This window comes from Anabrus simplex, chromosome 2 (assembly GCF_040414725.1).
Source record: "Anabrus simplex isolate iqAnaSimp1 chromosome 2, ASM4041472v1, whole genome shotgun sequence".
Taxonomy (NCBI): Eukaryota; Metazoa; Arthropoda; class Insecta; order Orthoptera; family Tettigoniidae; genus Anabrus; species Anabrus simplex.
This window is the reverse complement of record NC_090266.1, coordinates 175516213-175535011: the sequence shown is the minus strand read 5'-3', so window position 1 is coordinate 175535011 and position 18799 is coordinate 175516213. Positions and strand designations below refer to the sequence as shown.

Below are 18799 nucleotides of genomic sequence, written 5' to 3'. Positions count from 1 at the left end.
GTTTCTGTTCTATTACCTCTGATTTAGTAATGAGTTGTCTGTGCTGATTAACACTTCTGTTGCCTGCTTTCGTTGCAAATTTATGTCGTATTTTGCAAACATTTATTCCAATGAAGTGAAGAGTGACATAAAATAACATAGCAAGGTGTGTAAGAGTAAAAACAATGAAGAGATGAGTGACTGTGGACAATAATGATCTGCAAAGAATCTGTATTCTCGAAAGTAGAACACGGAGCCTAGGAGCATTGAAATTTTACTGAGGCATGTGTTTTGTGAATCACATGTGTGAATTTTCAGCTGAACATGGAGTAGCAGATGATTACCCATGCCATGTCTTACTTACTTGACTTATTTCCTGTTGCTCCCTCTGGAGCATAGGGCCTTGGCGAAATTTCTCCACACAATATGGTTCCTGGCCATTTTCTTAACTTCACTCCAGGTCTTGTCAACCTCTGCGATTTCCTTTTCGATCGTCCTCTTCCAGGTCTTCTTGGGCCGAACTTGCTTTCTGGTGTCTTGAGGGTTCCTGTCCAGCATCGCCCTCTCAACAGCTCCATCCAGCTTCATTAATGTGTATCCAATCCAACGCCATTTCCTCTCCTTGATCTGGATGTCAATCGGCTGCTGACTGGTCATGGTCCAAAGATCTTCATTTGAGATTATGTCTGGCCACCTCACATTTGTTATGCGACGCAGGCATCTATTAATGAACACCTGCAACTGTTTATTGATCTGTTTTGTAACTTTCCATGTTTCATAGCCGTATAGAAGAATGGACTTTACATTGCTGTTGAAAAGGTGAAGCTTAGTCTTCCTGGAGATGTTTCTAATCTTTCACATGGGGTAGAGCTGGACAAACACACCATTTGCCTTCTGGATATGCCTTCAGACATCTTCCTCTGCTCCCCCATCCGTTGTAACTCTACTTCCAAGGTAGAGGAAGGATTCAACTCGCTCAATTTCCTTCCCATTTACTGTCAAGCTGGTCATGACATCTGAATTAATCCTCATCTCTTTAGTCTTGTTTGTGTTGATCACGAGACCTGCACGTTCCACTTCCTTCTGCAACCTACGCAGTTTGTCTTCTATGTCCCGGTACCGCTGTGCCATAAGGCTAATGTCGTCTGTGAAGTTAAAATCTTCAAGCCTGTCGCTCATCCTCCTTTGAACATCCCCTTCCATCCTCCCATTACCCTCTTCATCACACTATCTAGCACCAGCAGGAGCAGAGTTAAAAAAAGAACACACCCCTGTCTCATTCCAGACTTGACATTTGTATCTTTTCCGTTAGATTCCCTTTATGAAGAACCTGACACTCGTACCCCTCATACACCTATTTTATGATCTTGATGATCTTTGATGGAATTCTGAATTCATCGAGGGTCTTCCACATGATTCTTTGATTTACAGAATCAAAGGCTTTCTCGAAGTCCATGAATGCGAGGTAGAGGATATTCTGCCATTCCACACTCTGCTCTATGATGATTCGGAGTGCATTGATGAGATCCACACAGCTGCAATGTTGCCAAAATTCCACCTGTACTTTTCGAAGCCTTCTTTTTACTGAATCCTTTATGCGATTCAGGAAGACTCGCGACAGCTCTTTGCTTGGTATGGAGAGCAAGGTGATACCCTTCCAGTTGTTGCAGTTTGTTGTATCCCCTCTTTGCTTGGTATGGAGAGCAAGGTGATACCCTTCCAGTTGTTGCAGTTTGTTGTATCCCCTTTTTTCAGTAACTTGACTATCAGCCCCTCTTCCAGTCAGTCAGTATTTTCTCCTCTTTCCATATCTTCTCCAGCAGCGGCTGCAGCAATCTGATTGTAGTATCAAAGTCTGCTTTCAGTTCCGGTACTTCTCTTTACAAAGGAGATAGGACATCTGCTTCAACACTGTCCGTATCTCACCCTGGGCTGGAGAGTCAAGGCTGATGCCTGGATCACTTTCTGCTTCTTCTGCTTCTTTTTCATCTTCTCCTTGCTGCTCATTTTCCAGTCCCACATCTCTATTAAAAACATCTACTCAGATGTTGTTCACACGTAGTGAGGATCTCGCCTGTCTTACTCTTCACAGGCCTAGTTTTATTAAAACCTTTCTTCGAAAGCATCTTTGTGATGCCATAAAGCTCCTTTATATCCCCCTTTTTTGCCGCTTGTTCTGCTTTCTTTGCCTGCTCATCAATCCACTTCCTGTGATCCTTTCATACACCCCTCTTTACTTCCATATCTGCTATTGAATACTCAGCTTGTGTTTGAGAATTCTGCTGTCATGCAGGTATTTAGCTTGACCTTTATCTCCTTTCTGTAATTTATCTTGTCCCAGGTCTGATCAGATATCCATTCTTTCCGCAGGTAGTTTTTGTACCCGAGCTGCTTCTCACTTGTTTCCACAAAGATGTTCTTTGCCTCACTCCATACAGTCTCCACATCCTTCTCTATCTCAGAATCCAGCATCTGGAATCTGTTGCTAACTTCCAGTTGAAATTGTTCCAACGTCTGCTGATTCATTAGCTTACCAACATCAAACTTCTTGTGCTGAGTGTTGAACTTTTGGTGGAATGCCACGATCTTTATACAGAAGTTGGCGACAACAAGATGATGGTCACTGCCAATGTCCACTCCTGTCTTGTTCCTAACATCTTCCAACCTACTTCTGAACCTCCTGCTCACCACAGTGTGATCAGTTTGGTTTTCCTTGACTTGATCAGGAGACAACCATGTGACCTTGTGACACCTATCACCATGTATTGGCTGGCGCAATATTCCGTAAACTTTTCCCCATTTTCATTCATCTCGCCAAGACCGTGTATACCAATGATGTGCTCCAATCCTTCATTTTTTGAGCCAACCTTTGCGTTGAAGTCTCCCATAACTATGAGAATATCCTTCTTAATTTTTTTCATTGTGGCATCTTGCAACTTTCCAACTCCAATTGTTCTGTAGTTGCATAGCATTGGATAATGGTTACATTCCTGATCTTGGTCTTGAACCTAGCAGTCAGTAGCCTACTAGAAATCGGCTTCCACTCCATAAGACTTCTCATTGCATTTCTACTGAGCAGCAACCCCACTCCATCCCTGTGCTCTTCATCCTCACCACCAGAATATAGAAATGTAATTCCATCTGTTGTCTGTATCTCGCCAAATCCTGGCCACCTCACCTCACTCTCACAGAATGTCCAGCCCGTATTTCTTCATTTCCTATGTCACTTGTTTCAGTCTACTTTTCTCCCTCAAGGTCATCCCATTCCATTCCAGAAACCAATTTTTGTTATCCTCTTCATGCCAAAGGTCATCATCAGGTTATCCGTCTGGTTTTGTAATTTTGCTTCAGTTTTTGTAATCAGATTATTTAAGAAGAGCGAGTTATTAACCCACTGCTTCTGAGTGCCTTGACAGGGCTGCCATCTTAAGCCTGAGGCACCAACAAAATTTTCTGTTGGGGTTTTCTTCCATTAGCCTTTGAAGTTTCCACTTCCACTGTAAGGCAATAGTTCCTGTTCTGTTTATCCAGAATGGGAGGGTTTCCCCTTCTGCCAGTTCCACTGTTCCGAAGTCCCTTCTCCGACTTCACTGCCGTTGAGGTCTTCACCGTAACCCTGGCAAGGGACCCTTATGTGGGACTACCAGCCAGGTCAGCTGGACCAAGGTTTTTTTAAAGAGGTGTTACTCCTCTCCTCCTTTGTCCTGACTTGTGACAGACAGAGCCTGGCTTCCCAAACATTGGGCCCAGGTTGGTGGGGTAATAATAATAATAATAATAATAATAATAATAATAATAATAATATTCCCCATTTTCATTCATCTCGCCAAGACCGTGTATACCAATGATGTGCTCCAATCCTTCATTTTTTGAGCCAACCTTTGCGTTGAAGTCTCCCATAACTATGAGAATATCCTTCTTAATTTTTTCATTGTGGCATCTAATAATATTAATTATATTAATTTTATTCTTCTTCTTATTATTATTATTATTTTGTGTGGCTATTTCTAGCCAAGTGAAACCCTTGTATGGCAGACCCTCCGATGTGGGTGGGCGCCATCTGTCATGTGTAGGTAACTGCATGTTATTGTGTTGGAGGATAGTGTTATGTGTGGTGTGTTAGTTGCAGGGATGTTGGGGACAGCACAAACACCAGCCCCCGAGCCATTGGAATTAACCAATGAAGGTTAAAATCCCCAACTCGGATGGGAATCAAACCCGGGACCTTCTGGACCAAAGGCCAACACGCTAACCACTTAGCCATGGAGCGGGTCAAAGTAAACTCGTGTCCTCATCCCGAGGTGGTGCAGCTCTTTTCAGTCACACCTCCAATGGAGGGGAGCTGCATGTACCATTTCAAACACATACCAGCCCTCCTGCCATTCTTAAATTTCTGGCAGTACAGGGAATCGAACTCGGGCCCCCCAGGGCGGCAGCTAATAACACTAACCGCTACGCTATGGAGGGGGACAAGTTAATGGGGTTACCCATGCCATGTGAAATCTAAAAAAAAAAAAATTAAGTGTGTGGATGCATCGAAGGGCAATGCAAGACACTACAAAAAGTGACGATAATAGTGTTGCACAGGCTGAATATTATTTTTCACATTTCTTGGCTCAACACAACCTTCCTTTATCTGTAGCAGACACTGCCAATGTGGACAACCACTTTGTAGGTTGGCATCTCTGCATCTGTATTATATACAAGTAGAAGTCCAAAATATGAAATATCTTCCTGTTATTCATCTTGCGCGCCTCCTTTCATTCCAGTGTTCCCTCTTCGTAGCCTCTGCCTGAAGTGTAAATAATATTTAAATCTATGAATACATTGCTTAAATGATGGAAATTTCTCTTTTTGTGTTCACTCCTACACTCTCATGAAATTATTCACTGTCATTTTTTATATCAGAAAACAGTAGTAATGTGATATATATTGAAAATGCATTGTTTCAAATGAGAATGAATCAAATTGAATTGAGTGCTTTGTTTTTTATTTCAGCGTCCATCTTCACCTGGTGGTGTGTTTGAAGACCCATCTCCTTGGGAAAGAGTGTCACTAAGGCAGCGTAATGTGAGTGTCTTGCGTCAAGTTGGAGATCAATATGTTAAGATGACTAAAGGAGCTGATTCAGTTGCACGCAGCACACCCAATTTGACCGATTTGGATGGTTTGAGCACAGGTGGGTCTGGTGGTACATACAGCTGCCTTGGAGCCTGGCCATCGACCGGTTACATAAGTATGCCGAGCAGTGAAGAAGTGGGAGTTAGAAGTGGTGGGGAGGGACTGTACTGTAAAGTAGGTCTGGAACCCTTGCCAGCTCAAAGAACCCTTTCATCATCACAAGAGCAAACCCAGGTACTACCAGTGAAAGGCTATGTGATGCTCTCCAGTTCTACAGATTCACCTCCCTCAGGTTCGAACTCCCTAGTACAGCAGCCCATGTCGGTGACTCAGCTTCAGCCACATGGATATGTTTCTCACAATCTACCTTGGTCAAGCCCGCTTGGATCACCAAAACAAAGTCCAAGTGGTAAAAGCTATGTTATGGCAGGCGAGCTGGATGATGCTTTATCGAAAAAAAGCATTGCATCTCCCCCTCTTTTGATTGAGGTAGAGGATTCTGGTGATGATATTCTTGATCTAGAACCAGTTGGAGAGGCTCGAACCCCCGATTCATACTCTCGTTTTGCTCTCCGTCCCCTTAACGTCGGTGAAAGGACTACTAATGCAGAACGTATGGTTTCAAAACCAGGTTCTGATTTTATTAACCCTTCAAGTGGTGGGACTAGTCCACCAGAAACAGTAGATCTTGATGCAGCCGGTATGGGAAGTCCTGGACACAGAACAACGGGAGCTACTGGAGGCTATGTTCCTCATAGGCACTTCGAGAAGAGGGATAACGAACCTTTTGGTTCTCCTGTATTCTCAGACCATAGAGATGAGTCCTATTCTTTAGTGTCTGTGAGCAGCAGTGATACAAATGTGAAATCACCCACGGAGTGAACTATAGACTTAATTTCATTGACGTACAAATTTTTAAGACCATGGTACAGGTGGCTAGGATGCAATTACCATGGTAATGAATTTTATGAATATCTGATATGGTCTGCGATTATCTGAGTTATTTATTTTGTTCTGAAGTTAAAGGAAAAATATCTCTTACCATAGTAAATGCTTCAATAACTGTACTTATTCTGTCAAGACAATGAGCAGTGCTCATCTGTGAAGGTTGTCTTCATTCAGGTCAAATATGTGCCTGTTGATGTAAATTTAGTTAATTTGATCATTGCAAGAACAAAGAAACTGTTTGTTCATTGCGTTTGTACTTAACAGGCACAAGAGAAAATATACGTTTCAGCTGGGTGATGATCTGCTGGTAAACATTGACCTCCAGTCAGCAAGTTTAAAACACAATATTCTGGCTCCCCATGTGTTCTCTTAAAAGTCCATCTCATCAGTAGAAGGCTAAAGTTAAACTTAAATTTCCTTCCTGGATTTTTTGTTATTGTTTTTCTGTAGTAGGAGCCTGCCAGCATTACAAGTTTTTCAAATAATAACAATCTCTGAAATAATCTGGTTGTGTTATGTAAGTGTGATGAAATAGCTGTTCATTGTGCATGCAGTTTTGTTCATGTATTTGGCAGATGTATGGTTTGTTGTAAATTTACTAAATGTTGTGTAATCGAGTTGTTCATTCACTGTTTAAATTAACGATGAGAAGGATTAAGGAAACATAGTGGAAATGTTCAGGCTGTATTAAATTTTCAGTTCCCAGTAGGGATTATAATGTTCCTTTTATGCTTCTCAGTATCAGTTTATCATGAATGTAATTTCCTTTTTAAATGTATTTTCATTGTGGTAAGCTGTGTTAAGTGTACCTGAAATAATGCAATGCACTAGAGGTGTTTTGCTAGAAAGCAGCTAGCTGGCTATTGCATGAATGTTACTATTATTGGCTTACAATATGAACTCTTCATATTAATGTGAATATTATTGTTCATTAAAATGATGTGCCATTGACAATTCCTAAGAAACCTCAGTAACAGCAATTATTACCAGAAAGGAAGCTCAAGTGAAATGAAGTGTGAAGTGATGTGAAGTGAAGTGAAATAAGGTTTACATTTTTGTTGTTGTTGTTGTTCTTATTCTTCACATTCTTCCTCTCCTAGCTTCATAATAGAAAAGTCCATAGGTTCTTTCATTTGAATAAATCAAATAATTGGTGGGAAAAAAAGTATTCAAAACTGAACGTTTATAAGTGTCATTGTTGTGTATCTTTCTGTACAAATATTCAGCCATATTTGTTATAATTGTAATGATTTTAATTAATTGAATCATTGTATATATTGATTCTATTCTAGATCTAAAATGTTCCGTAATAGAAAAGTTCATAGGTTCTTTCATTTGAAAATGTCAAATAATTGGTGGAAAAAACAAAACTGAACGTTTATAAGTGTCATTGTTGTGTATCTTTCTGTACAAATATTTAGTCATATTTGTTATAATTGTGATGATTTTAATTAATTGATTATTGATGTACATATTGATTCTGTTCTAGATCTAAAGTGGATATGATGTTTAAAGATATTTTCTGGTGTTGGAAAAACATTTCAGAGCCCAGTGTTCAAAAAAGTGGATATGAGTTTGTTGAATGAATGAGACATCTTCCAATATGTTACTGAATGTGTATGTATATTTTATGTAAATTAAAGTTATCTGAGGATTTCTCAGATAAAATCAATCTTTTAAATGTTTATTTTAATACCTACCTATGGTACAAAGTTCACAATGTTGCAAATTTTGGACCAGCTCATTATATATACTTCCTCAGAAAGGTCAGTAGAATATTATTAACTTTATAGAATTCCTTCTGAAAGCCAGGCTGGGTATATGATTGAGTGCTGGCTGCACAGGTACGATTCTGGTGCAGTGTAGTGGTACTTAAAGGTGCTCAAGTATGTCAGCCTCATGCCAATAGATTTACCAGCACATAAAAGAACTCCTGAGGGTCTATGTTCTGGCACCACAGCATCTCCATAAACTGTAAGAGTAATTACTGCATCATAAAACCAATAACATTATTATTACACAGTGCAGTCCATCACCGTATTACCTCCTGACACGCAGCCAACATGGTGCTACAGACATTTGCTGCAGTTATTGGTAAAGATGGCGTCAAGCGATTCCTTCCTCCGTTTGCAAACTTTTTGGGACTGTTGCAACTGTAGGCCTGCAAGTTGTGTGATCAGAAATATAGGCATCTTGAGAGAATGCCCTTACGCTGCAGTAGATGTCGAACTGAGTGTGTGTCTGGAAGCTGACTGTTAGTCAACACTTCGAAATCATTCAGCGAGTGTGTACAATGAACCTGTATATGTAATATCCATGAGCACAAGTTATCCATCGTCTAGTTTGTGGATCTGATGGGGTCATTGTGATCTATGGCATTGGTTATTTCATCCCTTCTTGACCTGCCAGTTCAATATTTTGCACCACTGTGGTCTCATTCCGTCCAATATAAATGCCAATATCTTGCAAGAAAAATCTCCTGTCTCATTATATTGTAATTCTCTCACATTGGAAGTCCAAAGCTTGCAGATATGACTGCAGTATTTCTTGACGGGTCACACTTAAACCATCTGTGCTCACAAAGAGTAGGGGAATACTCTTTCACTATTTATAACAATAGCTTTCTCTCATCCTTTCTAATACTGCTTCCCAGAGGTCTGAATGGTGCACGTGATATGCAGATGTGCTTTGCAGATGGTCATGTCATTTTCCTTGCATGCACATGTTGGACCGATTAGGTGAGTCTGTCCTGATTTTGCAGTTTGATGACCAGCGATGTATACAGTACATGCATTTCCTCAACCATTACTGATGAGCCTAAGATAACTACAAGAGCATCATTATGAGTAGGGTAAAGATCTACTGATGACCTTCTTGGACTTTGAGGAAGCATATGATCGTGTGTGCAGAAACAAGGTATGGGAAGCCTTACAGAAAAAAAGGTGTCGAGAAGCAGACAATAGAAAAAGTGAGGGAAATGTACCATGTGAGTGTCAGTTGTGTGAAAGTAGAAGAGAGAACAGACTGGTTTGAGCAAAAAAGTGGATTAAGACAAGGAAGTGCTCTGTCACCTTTGCTCTTCATTGTAGTAATGAACGAGCTAATGACAAAAGTGTCAAGAAAAATTGGAGAAAGAAAAATGAAAGTGATGATGTTTGCAGATGACTTGTTAGTCTGGGGAGAAACAGAAGAGGATATCCAGGAACAGTTAGATGCATGGGCAGAAGAGGTGGAACAATATGGAATGAAATTTAATGCCAAATAGAGTGAGATAGTGATCACAACTAGAAATAAGGAGAGACCTACAAAAGGGATAATGCTTGGAGGGGAATAGCTTAGGAAGGTAGAGAGTTTCAAGTACCTGGGAGGTATCATAGAGGAAAGTGGAAGAAATGATGAAATAATCGAGCATGGAAGGCAAGTAGGAGCATTCCTGAAAAGTGTCGGAAGCCTGGTTTGGAGCAAAGGTGTCCTTCAGAGAAGCAAAAGAGTGGTATAGAGGATCACAATGTTAAAATTTGCTTGAAAGTTCCACCTTTTCAATACAATATGTGTTGTACAAGATTGTTATTTACAGCTAATTTTATTTGAGGTACCGGTTTTGACACCTGTATACGGTGTCATCATCAGCCTAAAATTGTAATCAAGCAAAAGAACATACTAAATTGCCTTTACAATGTACATAAATGACACAACACATGTTACAGAATTACATACTAAAGTTAAAATAATATGAAATATGTGGCACTTATTTTCTTTACAACATGTTATGGCATAATAGTCTTATATGGTTTTTGTGCTATTAAGATCGCTGGTAATGAAAACTAAGGTGTGATTAAATATAGGTTAAAGTCTGATGTACAAATTAAAATCTTGATGAAAGTGTTAAAATAGTGTTCTTCTAGTGAACGTGAGGAAGAACAGTTGTTGTTGTTAACCCGCCATCGGTAGCGTTGCCCTCACGCGAGAAGTAGCGTGTACAGGCGCTCCCTAACATCAGCTTGGTATATGATTTAGTTCTTATATGGGCTCTTCTCGGCAGTTTGAATAAATTATACTAGTCTTTGGTTATTTAGTATATATCTAGGTATATATATATATACTTACATATTTGTATATATCCACAACTGTTTATTGCCTAAATATTTTCTTCTACAATTTTGACTCGTACATTGTTTTTGTTCTTTTAGAAGGTAATTATAATTTTGTTTCATCAGACTGGTTTTATTTTAGCCCTTTATATTTATATAAATCTGCATTACTATTACTAAATATTATGAAAAGGAACAAAAACCTTGGCATTACAATGCATATTACAGTACAAAACAAATTTGATCATGATTTGTAAACCTCATTTTTTTCTATCATTTTCCTGTTCACTCATTTCTTTCAATTTCTTGCCGAAAACATTCACTGCATACTACTTTTGTTAGTCCAGTGTGCTCTTTGCATATTGAGCGTCTGTACGCATTAGAGTGAGCTCACGTAAATCAGTTTTTTCGGACTGGGCAGTGGGCACACCTTGGTTCCTGCTCGGGAACGTCTAAAAAAATATAAATACCCTAGTTTTTTGGTAATGATTATAAACAAGTTTTATAAAGTGTTCAATTAGATTTTTATAAAAATAGAGAAGTGATAACTTTTAGCAATAATTACTTGGGGCTGCTGTTGTCGCATTTCTGACGGGAAGTTCTTGGCCAAGGATATTTTCGTTGGAATTTCTGAGACCAAATGACAGAACATTGACCAAAGCATGTCTCAACAGATGTGGCTTTACGATTTCCAGGGAAAGTTTGTGATGTATTTTCTTCGCGGAATCTGATCTCCTGTATTAGAGAGATAAATAATCTGGGCATTGATAGTAGACGGATACAAAAAGCCACAGAAGACTACCAGAAGCCATCTATTGTTTATCCTCTTCAAGCTGTAGTCTTTTTTTATCCCTGTCAACAACATCAACTCCTCCTTTCGAAAAGTTGTAATTATGTAAAGTGGACAGCATAAGAATATTTTTATTTTTCTTGGGAACATATGAAACTAGTAGCGTACTATAAGGTTCTTTGCCGAATCCAAACATGCTACTTCCAACAGTTCTCTACCTGGTGGCGATTGAGGTTTGCTTTTTCTTACTGTGCCAACTATTGTTGTTCTGTGGTGAGTAAAAAGGTCATTGGCAAGTGGAACAGATGTATAGTAATTGTCTTAGTCTCTTCACAGCAGCGGATGCAGAATTGTCTGTAGCGTAAGGGCTTCTAGCTGGTTGTTTACCGGGATAAATTATCATATTTACAGTAAAAAAGGTCCTGGCATCAACCACGACATAGATTTTAATTCTGTATTTGTCTGGTTTGTTACTAATATACTGACGGAATTTACATCTTCCTCGAAACCCTTCAAGCATTTCATCAATAGTTACGTATTCCCCAGGTGTATAGCTTGAAATAAAACTGCTGACAAATCTATCAAAAATTTCTCTAATAGGGGCCAGGTTGCTATCAATTATCCTACGAGCATTCCGAGTACGTTTGTCATCAAACCGAATAGCTCTGTACAACTGGTGAAATCTTCTTTCGCTCATGACTCTCCTGAAAAACTTCACACCCAACATATATAAAACACCAAAAAGGCTAATAGTTCATCAACATTGGTTTGTAGACAGTCCTTTTCACCATTTTTATAAGAAGTGGCCATTTCAGAAAGCTGAATATTTGTGAATGAAACGATGTCACTGATTGTTTCATTAGGAAAGAAACTTTCCAACAATCTACAACTGTTTTACAATTTTTTGCATTACCTCTGACAACTGGTAATTTACTAACTATATTTTGGCTTATAGTTTTTCTTTCTTATTTATTTGTTTGTGTACATACAGTACCATTTGGTATATTTATCCTTTCCAATGTACTGAAGTCCAAAAGGCTGCGTTATGGCTGTAGTGGATAGACATTTCAAGTTTTTCCGTTGTCATGAGGGCTGCACTGTGGTTCTTTCGGGTGCAAAAATCCCAGGTGACTTTGTTGAAGATGTGGATGGTATAGGCCGAAGAAATTGGGTATCAGTTAGTTCTGTATCAATATAACTTTCCGAATTATTGGATTGCTCCGTATCAGTTTGATGCATGGAATTTTCAGTAGGAGCACCACTTAAACAGAAGCAAAGTCTTGGTCGTCAACATCAGTAAATACGTCGTCCTCTTCAATCCATCTCAAAAGAACATATTCACTAGGCCTATTAGCCATTATAACTTCACTGTGACACTTGCCGGGCTGAGTGGCTCAGACGGTTGAGGCGCTGACCTTCTAACCCCAACTTGGCAGGTTCGATCCTGACTCAGTCCAGTGGTATTTGAAGGTGCTCAAATACGACAGCCCCGTGTCGGTAGATTTACTGGCACGTAAAAGAACTCCTGCGGGACTAAATTCCGGCACCTCGGCGTCTCCGAAGACCTTAAAAAGTAGTTAGTGGGACGTAAAACAAATAACATTATTATTACTGTGACACTTTTCACTAAAACATTACACCAGCATGGAATGCACAAAAGCTATGACGCCAAAGGTAACGAGGCTAGAATGCGCCTAACACTGTCTGTGACACGAACGGTATCGTGGCGAGGCGCGGACTAACACGCCAGATACAACGCACTTCCCCACGTGACACGTGTGCATGAATCATTGCATAACGAAGCAAAACATGTGAGTCATATACTCATTTGCGAATACCTGGTGTTTGAAAAGTTTGAGTCTTAAATCAAAAAACTTTTCTGAATAAGGAATATTTTTGTTAGGAGCTACCTAACAACAATACCGATGGCGGGTTAAGCAGGTTCTTCAAATTCTTTGTATTACCAGCACATTATGAGGTGGTGGGATTATACAAGTAGGCCTACAACCTACAACACGACAAGCTGCAAAGCACGCTGCACAACGCTTTGCAACCCCTATTGGACTGGGAATAACAGTGGCCTAAACAATTAAGGCCTACTTGTATAATCCCACCACCTCATAGTGTGCCAGTAATACAAAGAATTTGAAGAACCTGCTTAACAACAACAACAACTGTTCTTCCTCACGTTCCCTAGAAGAACACGATTTTAACACATTCATCAAGATTTTAATTTGTACATCAGACTTTTAACCTATATTTAATCACATCTTGGTTTTCATTACCAGTGATCTTAATAGCATAAAAACCATATAAGACTATTACGCTATAACGCGTTGTAAAGAAAACAAGTGCCACATATTTCATATTATTTTAACTGTAGTATGTAATCCTGTAACATGTGTTGTGTCATTTATGTACATTGTAAAGACAATTTAGTATGTTCTTTTGCTTGATTACAATTTTAGGCTGATGATGACACCAATATACAGGTGTCGAAACCGGTACCTTAAATAAAATATGCTGTAAATAACAATCTTGTACAACACATATTGTATTGAAAAGGTGGAACTTTCAAGCAAATTTTAACATTGTGATCTCAGTTCAATATGGAACATAATGAAGTTTTTAACTTTAAAAAAAGGTATACAGGATGTACTATACAGCTGTTCTGATGTATGCACCAGAAACTTGGGTAATGAGGCAGAGAGCCATGACTAAGATACAGGCAAGTGAAATGAAATTTCTGAGAAGCAGGAAGGAATTGACAAGAATGGATAAGACAAGAAATGAGAAGGCTAGAGGTATAGTAAATGAAGAGCCATTACAGAACAGGATAGATGGTATGGACACATGAGAGAATGACATAGGAAGGGATACCGAGGAGGATGCACGAAATGGAGATGACAGGAAAATGACCAAAAGGAAGACCAAGAGACAGGTGGATAAAAGGAGTGGAAGAGTATGTAGAGAGAAGAGGACGGGACAAGAGTGACGAGGGAGAAGTGGTGGGAAGACAAGAGGAGATGGAGAGGTTTATGTTTCAAGCAGACCTGGCCAACAGCTGGAAATTGCCTATGATGATGATGATGATAATGATGATGATGATGGTGACGACAATGATGGTGGTGTGATGGCAGTGAGAATGAGGAGGAGGAGGGAGAGAATGGAAAGGAGATGAAAGTTTAACTTACGAGTTAAACCTGAAAATATGTAATTGTTCTTTTCCAAACCGTCATTCTTCTCCATGACAATGCAAGCCCGCATGCTGCCATTTTAACGCAGGAAAAACTGGAGGAAGTTCACTGGACACCTCTGGAACACTCTCTGTACAGACCAGATTTATCGCCCTGCGACTACCATTTGTTTGGACCACTCAAACAAGACCTAGGAGGACAGCGGTTCAATGATGATGCAAGTGTACAAGAGTCGCAGACACTCCTGGCACTAAAAGCCATACGCCGTTTCATTTCATAGGTAATGAATTTCATATTATTCCGTATTGGAGAGCAATATAACGAAAAACAAAAGCTGAAGGTTTCCACCTATTCAATACTATTTATTGTAACATTAAAAGAAAGTTACCGGGCGAGTTGGCCGTGCGGTTAGGGGTGCGCGGCTGTGAGCTTGTGTGTTTGAATCCCACTGTCAGCAGCCCTGAAGATGGTTTTCCATGGTTTCCCATTTTCATACCAGGCAGGTGCTGGGGCTGTACCTTAATTAAAGCCACAGGCGCTTCCTTCCAACTCCTAGGCCTTTCCTATCCCATCGTCGCCATAAGACCTATCTGTGTCAGTGTGATGTGAAGCCACTAGCAAAAATAAAAGTTACATATATTTGATGAAATTAGTTTCCGTCTTGCTAGAGACCATCATCAGTCAAAATCAATCAAGTTAAGGCAAGACATGAATTATGTATTATTAGTATGTAACATGTATTTGATGTTGCTGGTATGCAGGTAGGTTGTTCATTCCAGATGGTTGCTTTATAGTTATTATGCATGTGGCTTTCTAGCACACGATGGATAAAAGAAGAGTGAAATAGGAGTAGTTCATTTGCCATATTTTTGACGAGCTGGATGAATATGAGAGCGGGGAAGACAAACGTTTAGAAACTGAATCTGAGCATAAAGACTCTGATGATGATCCAAACTATTCACCCAGTGACGGTGGTTCTGAAGATAATCTTGACTGTGATCCAGATTTATAAGCTTCTGTCGAAGTTCAGCATATTGAGTGGCCATCAAAAAGGAAATCTCAAAAAGGAACTAGGAAGAGAATAACAGATGAGACTACTTCAAACATCTCGGCTTCAGCCTCTCAACCTCTAGAACATCTTTTTGCTCACTGTGAAGTGGATACACTCTTTGGTAAGGATGGGCATATATGGAAAACAACTTATTCAAACACAGGCAAATACCCAAGAAAGAACATAGTTCATATCCGACCAGGACCTACGTTGAACGTAGAAGCTGATCCACTTAGGTGTTTTGAATGATTTTTTACTAACAACATAATGCAAACTGTACTTCGTAACTGTTAAATAATAATTACTTCTGGCAACAATGTGGAGTTTGCTTATTGTTTTAGCGTAGATATGAACATGCACGAAAATTTTACGGGTTAGTATTGGGAAACTACCGAATAATGTTAGTACTCTAGGGTTAATTAAAGTACAATTCCAGCGTTTGCCTGGTGTGAAAATGGCAAACAAGAGAATACCATTTTCAGGGGTGCCGATGGTGGGGTTTGAGCTTACCATCTCCAGAACATAACCTAACAGCTAGGCAGCCTGTACTGTGCAGGTAGCTCATTCGGTCCTACGTGGTTTAATGCCACATCAGGATAATAACATCCCTTAGAGCCACCGCATATCCATTTTTCCTATAACCATTAACATACAATACAAAAGGTGTTAAATCATACAATTTGTCGTAGTGTATTTATGGTTACAGTAGAGTGAATACCTAGCTGTCTGAAGAATAGGGCTGAAGCCCCTCACTGGCAAGTAAAGCTCGTTTGAATATATTACATTTTCTCGAATAGTACTTATCCGATTTTCAAAATAGTCACGGTGCTGAATTTCTAATGTTTAAAAGTTTTTAGGCTAGGTGTAGAAACCAGTGTAGTTCTGTTTTAAAAAAATATATAATACCATTATCTTAGAAGATACTGACACCATGATAAAGTACTGTAAGTCTAATTATGAGCCCCTTGGTACCATTACAGCAAGTGAAAACAGACTGTCAATAACTTAAACGGTTCATGAGTTATAGTAGTTGAGGTGGACATCTCTTGTTACTCAGTAATGCATAAGGTGGAAGATGCATGCGATTTTTCTGGGGTATGTTACTCTATGTATAAATATATATCTCAAGAAGTATAGTATTTTTTGGGCTATGCCACTTGCCACTAATTGCCAACATAGTGAGACACGATGAAAGACTATTCTGCAACCAACAAAACAAGTATCATTCTTATTACTACAGGATATTTAGCAAAAAGGAACTCTGTGATACAGTTAAAAGTCTTAATGAAGTCGAGCAGGCTTAGAGTACAAGAAACAAGGGACCTTATGGTAGAAGGGTGAAATTATTGCACTTAAGTTCAGTTTGATGTACAGAATATATGGAAATCAAGATTTCGTGGACCTTTGATGGGCAGCAATATCTCTTGTTACTCAATAATGCACAAGGCGGAAGATACGTGGGATTGTTCTGGGATATGTTACTCTACGTGATTTAGACATGTTGCCAAAATTAATCGACTATAGCCATAGGTTGTCTTGCAATCCTGACTCATGAGTGTGATAGGATATAGATCTCATACATGCATGGGAAAAGAAAAAGGGAAACGTGGTTTATCAGGTGTTGCATGTCACATGCAGTTACACATTCTCCTGTGGTAGATGAATGCAAGCAAGCACTGTAGATAAGAGAAAACAACAGACCCTAACACCACAAAGATAGAATGGTGGCTGATCAACATCCCAGGTGCAAGTGGAAATGAACTCCAATGGCACCTCGTAACCATATAGCCATTCTAGTATCTTGTAGCATAGCCAGGTGCTGAACCAATATGGCAATGAATGATGCAGGACTCGTCTAGTTGTTATGGTACTGGCAGACTCTGACGAAACCACCATGGAGCTGCAAATGAGAGCAGAATTCATCAGTAAGGACAATATCATGTCATTTTTCTCTCCATGCATGACATTCTAGCCACCTTATAACTATAAGTATGATGTAAAATCAGAGGTAGCCAAAGCAATGAGCACCTTGAAATGCTGTCATGATGCTGCTGATGGTGTTGAACTGTGTGTGTAAAAACTCCTTTAGAACTAAATTCCTGAATGAGTGGTTGCGATGTGTCAGTATAACCTGTAATAGCTGTACAAACAAAATGTCTCTCCTGTTGTTGGTGGGGACAGGACTGTTGGAAACCTCCACATCATCCTTCCTCGACCCATTGATTCCTAATTCATATTGCACAGAGAGAGGGATTTTTTTCTCACATTAAAAAAAGTACAATTGATTATCACACTACACAGTTAGTATCAGTGATCACTACAAGACCTTAGCCAGTCTCTAGCTCTGTCATACACTGCTGTTGCTTATATGTGATATTACTATTTTATATTATGAGGTAAGGCTACTTGTATAGCAAACCAACAAACTAGGAACACAAAGATCAGAAATTTTGTAGGGCACAAAAAGGACAAGGGGCTGCCTGTCCGAGGTGGTAAAGGCGTGCTCGGTTTACTTGGAAGGACGTGGGTTCGATTCCCCATCAGAAATTGGACGTTATAAATTTTCCATCGAACTCATTGCTGGTTGCCAGCATTTCGCCCAAGTGTGCTAAGTTGGGCTCATCGGTTGGTAAATATCACACCTACCAAGACGCATGGCTAGTGCATACCATGGAGGCCACTGCGTAGGCTACTTGGAGCCACCAGCTATGCCAATGAACTATGAGAGACTGTCTCATTTTCAAAAATTGATGCCTGCCCAGCAATAAGATGATATCACTCATCCGGGACAAATATTTCAGGTTCCCTATGGGAATCAATATCTACATCCCCGTCAGAAAGTCGAAAAATTTGTGAAAACAAGATTTCCACTTCCAGAGGTGTAAATGGTTCTGAAGATCACTCAGCCTACTCCAAAAATGAGTACCAGGTTAATTCCTTGGGGCAAAAATGACCAGGCATAGAACTAACCCACCAAGTGCCGAGATTATGGACAGTGGAAGCCTTTACGTTCCACTTTTCCCAGGGCCTTCATGGCCTGTACCGATATGACTTTACTTTTTACAAAAAAAGAAAATTATTAGAGGGGTAAAGGCTGTCTTAAACATTGATCTGTAATTCATTTGTGAGGCTAAGATAAGGGTTGATAATTCCAATTATGATAATTTCAACTTCAACTTTTCTTGTGGAAAAGATCAAGCATCATTTACTACACAGGGGCCCTATCCTTCCAATTGTCTAACCCTTGTCAATGTGTCTGAGAAATTTATTCTTACTCTCGCTCCCCTTTTCTTTTGTTGCATAGTTTCAGATAAATGAAAATTACTCTCGCTGTACATTTTCTGAGCTGTAATACAACAAATGTGACTAAAATTACTACCAAATACCTTTTTGTAGGTACCCTGGTTCTCTCATTAAAGTAGAACTGAATGTCTGGAGCTCTAACTAGCCAATGTAAAAAATAAACTGTCATTTCAATTCTCATTAATTCCAACTCGTTCTCGCTTGAGCCAACAGATTAGATTGAGGAAGTTACTATAATAATAATAATAATAATAATAATAATAATAATAATAATAATAATAATAATAATAATAATAATAATACGAGCAACCCTCACGAA

General features: G+C 39.4%; 2 protein-coding genes across 2 annotated transcripts in view; one reads left to right on the top strand and one right to left on the bottom strand.

Annotated features, from left to right (window-relative positions):
* The window catches only part of LOC136863977 (cytokine receptor), a 648368-nt gene extending 640648 nt beyond the window's left edge, over nucleotides 1-7720 (top strand). Inside the window, exon 24 of the mRNA XM_067140447.2 lies at nucleotides 4978-7720. Within this exon, the coding sequence (XP_066996548.1) occupies nucleotides 4978-5982 (1005 nt within the window). The 3' untranslated portion in view covers nucleotides 5983-7720. The remainder of the gene's footprint in view (nucleotides 1-4977) is intronic.
* Nucleotides 1-18799, bottom strand: part of LOC136863978 (uncharacterized) — a 64229-nt gene that overhangs the window by 21319 nt on the left and 24111 nt on the right. The window contains exon 2 of the mRNA XM_067140448.2: nucleotides 16879-17077. Within this exon, the coding sequence (XP_066996549.2) occupies nucleotides 16879-17077 (199 nt within the window). The remainder of the gene's footprint in view (nucleotides 1-16878; nucleotides 17078-18799) is intronic.